Source organism: Nicotiana attenuata, unplaced genomic scaffold (genome assembly GCF_001879085.1).
Source record: "Nicotiana attenuata strain UT unplaced genomic scaffold, NIATTr2, whole genome shotgun sequence".
NCBI classification, from domain to species: domain Eukaryota; kingdom Viridiplantae; phylum Streptophyta; class Magnoliopsida; order Solanales; family Solanaceae; genus Nicotiana; species Nicotiana attenuata.
The window spans coordinates 672,253-675,956 of record NW_017670424.1 but is presented as its reverse complement, the minus strand read 5'-3'; the positions used below and the strand labels follow the sequence as shown (position 1 = coordinate 675,956).

General features: G+C 36.5%; 1 protein-coding gene across 2 annotated transcripts in view; it reads right to left on the bottom strand.

Annotated features, from left to right (window-relative positions):
• Nucleotides 1-486: 486 nt before the first annotated feature.
• Nucleotides 487-3,704, bottom strand: part of LOC109239231 — an 8,673-nt gene continuing 5,455 nt past the window's right edge. The window contains exons 3-5 of one of the 2 annotated variants that reach the window (XR_002069864.1): nt 1,932-2,652; nt 1,603-1,661; nt 487-845 (exon numbers count right to left, since the gene is read on the bottom strand). Coding sequence is in view for 1 of the 2 variants with exons in the window: in XM_019405773.1 (XP_019261318.1) it covers nt 2,103-2,652 (550 nt within the window). In the remaining variant the exon portion in view is untranslated. Of the gene's footprint in view, nt 846-1,602; nt 1,662-1,722; nt 2,653-3,704 lie in introns of those variants that run through there. The other variant, XM_019405773.1, reaches the window with a different exon arrangement.

The window sequence follows — 3,704 nt, the reverse complement described above, 5'->3', positions numbered from 1 at the left end:
TCTTTGATGGACCGGCAAAATTGAAAATATATATCTTGGTTGATTTTTGCTACTAGACTTCTATTGGCATGTTAAATCTGGCCAGGCCTTTACTTGAAAGCTCTTCTGACCGATCTTAACTCCATCTGAATTTCCATGGGAACTCCTGACTTTCATTGCATCCAAGGCAAGATCTTGTTAAACAGGTCAGTAGAACCTTGCACGCTCAGCTTTTGTTAGGGCTGGGTGTTAAATCAATATGAGTTAGAGTTGAGTGCAAAATAAATTCAGATCGATTTTAATTGAAGGCACAAGTTCAGGTTGAACTCGCTTAGACAGGATCTTTAGTGGTTCTTTTTCCATCCCTACAACAGTGTCTTGTAACAGCCCACCTATGTATGGTCTGGACTATACTTTTGATTGCATTCTTTCTATTGTTTGACTTACCCTAGTCAGTTGTTAGTTATATTTGGGCTTACCCACATGAGAAAAATAAAGCCAGTAACACAATTAAATGACAGTTATTTCATTAACAACTAAAATGGTAATACAATGTTTTAAACGAAACTGCTAAAACTAAATAGATCAAGTAATTGCGAAACCCTAACTTTCAAACAACAAAACGACAACATACCCAGCGAAGATTCAAGGGAGGGTAGTGTGTACGCAGACCTTACTCATACCTTGTAGAAGTAGAGAGACTGCTTCCGATAGACCTTCGGAAAAGCCTATCTTTCCATGTTGTAAAAAACCGAATCATATTACAAGAGTGGCAAACGAACCTAATTTCAAATTCCAACCACCATACTTGAACTTTCTAAAACCAATAAGTAACACTTCTTGTACCTAAAGTTAGTGTTGTATACCTGCATTATCCATAGACTTGGTCAATAAAATGTCATCACCTCATGTAGCAGATATAAACAACTTAGAAATAGAATAAGAGAGAAATATATACTAAAAGATATAATTAAGTAATAAAATGTCCTTTCTAACAATTTAAGCTTTTAGATATGAGGTGGGCACACAATTTAACATGGTACCAAAAACATAGAGGTCCTAAGTTTAAATCTCGCCGCCACAATTCACCAAAAGAACTTCCATGTCCTTGGACCAACAAAAAGAATCAAAGCTCTTATGTAGCATGTTGGTGATATTATTAAGTAGAAGTGTGTTCTCACTAACAACTTAAGCTTTTAGATAAGATGGTCATATACTTTAATAATAAAGCTTTACATACATTGCAACAAAAATAATAACATACATAGTACGATCCCACATGTGGAGTCTGGGGAGGGTGGGATGTACGCAGACCTTACCCTTACCTTGTATGAGGTAGAGAGGTTGATACAGATAAACCCTCGGCTCATAGGATCCTACATACATTGATCCTACAAATTTTACTGTGCAAATGTTTCGGACTATCACAAGAGCAGGAATTGTATTTGTGCCATATCATAGATATGAATAACTCACAAAATCCTAGTAGTTTTCTTCTCTGGTATAATTATCCATAAGAGGAAAGTGGCACCTCACCAGGGCATAATGCTGTCAGTCCCTTTGTAACCAAGAGGAAAAAATAAATTGCTGAGTAAATCACGCAAATGCATTTACAAAGAATACCTTCTTGCCAATTGGTATGAGCAACTAATTTTCCTTTGTCCAATCCACAGCATCAATTCCTAGAAATTTCGGAAAAACAAACCCAGCTAAAGAAACAACATTTAAAAGGCAAAACACAAAGGCAAAAAGGTGTTGTCTTTGTACAAGTTAGGAAGTAATATTAAAGTTAACATCTGAAGAACCAACAAAATAACTTAGTTTATACTAGACTAGATCTTACACCAAGACATCGTGTCATCTACAACGCTCATATTTGAAGCATCTGAATTTTGGTAGTAGTAATCTTTAATCCAAGATCATACACAAATGACATAGTTAAGGCTTCTAACCTTGGGAAATTGAAGAAAGAGAAGTCATGAGCTGCTAGCCGGCGCAGTCAACGTAAAGTACTCTCTGTAAGTGTCAACACGAGCTGTTTGAACTTGATACGACAATGACCAACTGAATTGGCTAACCTTTTCCAAAAAACACTACCAGAAGTATAATAACTTAATAAGCGATTAGCCAAATCCTGGAGGCACATCAGGATCTTCATCATCAACATCATCTGGATTCTTCTCCTTCGTGACAATAGCAAAGCCAGGTGGTGCATCCACATCCATACTGTCAGGCACCAAAGGGTCAGGTGCGCCATTCGTCTCCGGCTCGGTATGTGTTTCTCTGGCTTTTCCATCAGCAGGAATAGGAAATCCTGATTCCTCTTTGGGCGATTCCTTATGGTTAGTTTTGTTAATCTGATTTGAACAGTTACTTTTGCTATTCTGATCTGAACCTAATCGGGCAAAACCAGGAGGTTCACTTGGCTCTGGATCAACAGAAAATGTGGCATCAATACCACGGTCTGAAGCAGCACTATGTCCGTTAGTTTCAACTCCATTCGGAGCAGGCTGCAATTCTGAATGAGAGGATGATTCACCAGCTTCATTTAGTTGTGGGTTCAATAACTTATTGTAAACTGATTGAACAGTTTGGGTTATCTCAGTTTGAATGCCATCACCAGTTCTGATTGTATTCCATAAATCCTCTGAAATTTTACCCATGACTTTGTCCCTATAGTTCATAACCAAAGCAGGTTAAAAATGTAGCATGTGAAAGCACTATATCCAGTAATAGAATTAACTTTGCATATCACTAGTTGAGATGCACGGTCACGATTCGCTTCTCGGGTGAAAGGGAAAAGGGGCTACAAGCAATTGAGCATTCAGTAATTCATCACTTACCCCCAATCCCCGCCGCGCGCACACAGTTATGCTGCACTCATAAAATTTATTTTTTGTTTTATTAATATACAATTACTCCCTCAATACCAAATTGAATGCCCAGATTGTTTTAGAACATGTCAAAACAATCTCCACTCTCCAGAAAAGAAACTTCCACTGATTATCCTATAGCAATAAACAATACACGAGGCAGATTTTTTACCACTTAATCGACCTATATCTATTTCTATGCCCAACATCTGCTTTTCACTTAAAACTGATCAATAGACAACTTCAACTGTCCCTTAATTTTCATGCCAAGTCAGACGTGACAGTTTGTTTGGGACAAGGGTAGAATATTCATATTTCGTCAGGAAAAAAAGCTTTCAAAAGCCAAACAAACAACTTAGTCACATTTTGAATTTCATGAAAATTACAGCGTAGAAGGATCAAGAAAGAGCTCATTTATGAAAAACAAAATCAGCCTAGAGGGAAACCAGAATGAGACTAGAATAGACAAGGAAATAAATTATAAATATAAAAACACATGCTTAAGTTCTTAAATAGACAACACCAAATATTTTTCTTTACTAAGTTTTCTCATCTATCTTCTTTTCATGTTTTCCAGAAAAATCTAGTATACTTCGAAATTCAACAAAATAGACAAATTAAAATATAAAACCTCCCCCTCCCCGAAATAAATACTAGTACTTAAGTATCAACGAAAATAAAAAATAAAAAAAATTGAATAAACCTATTCGAAGCATTCAAGCATGTCTGAACACAAGTTTGGAGGCCAAAGTCATTCTAAAGGTAATCGAATCAAACAGGTTCTAAGCTAGTGAAAACATAAAGAAACGGAAATAACCTAGCTGAAGATCCCAATTTAAAAAAATTGTGGGG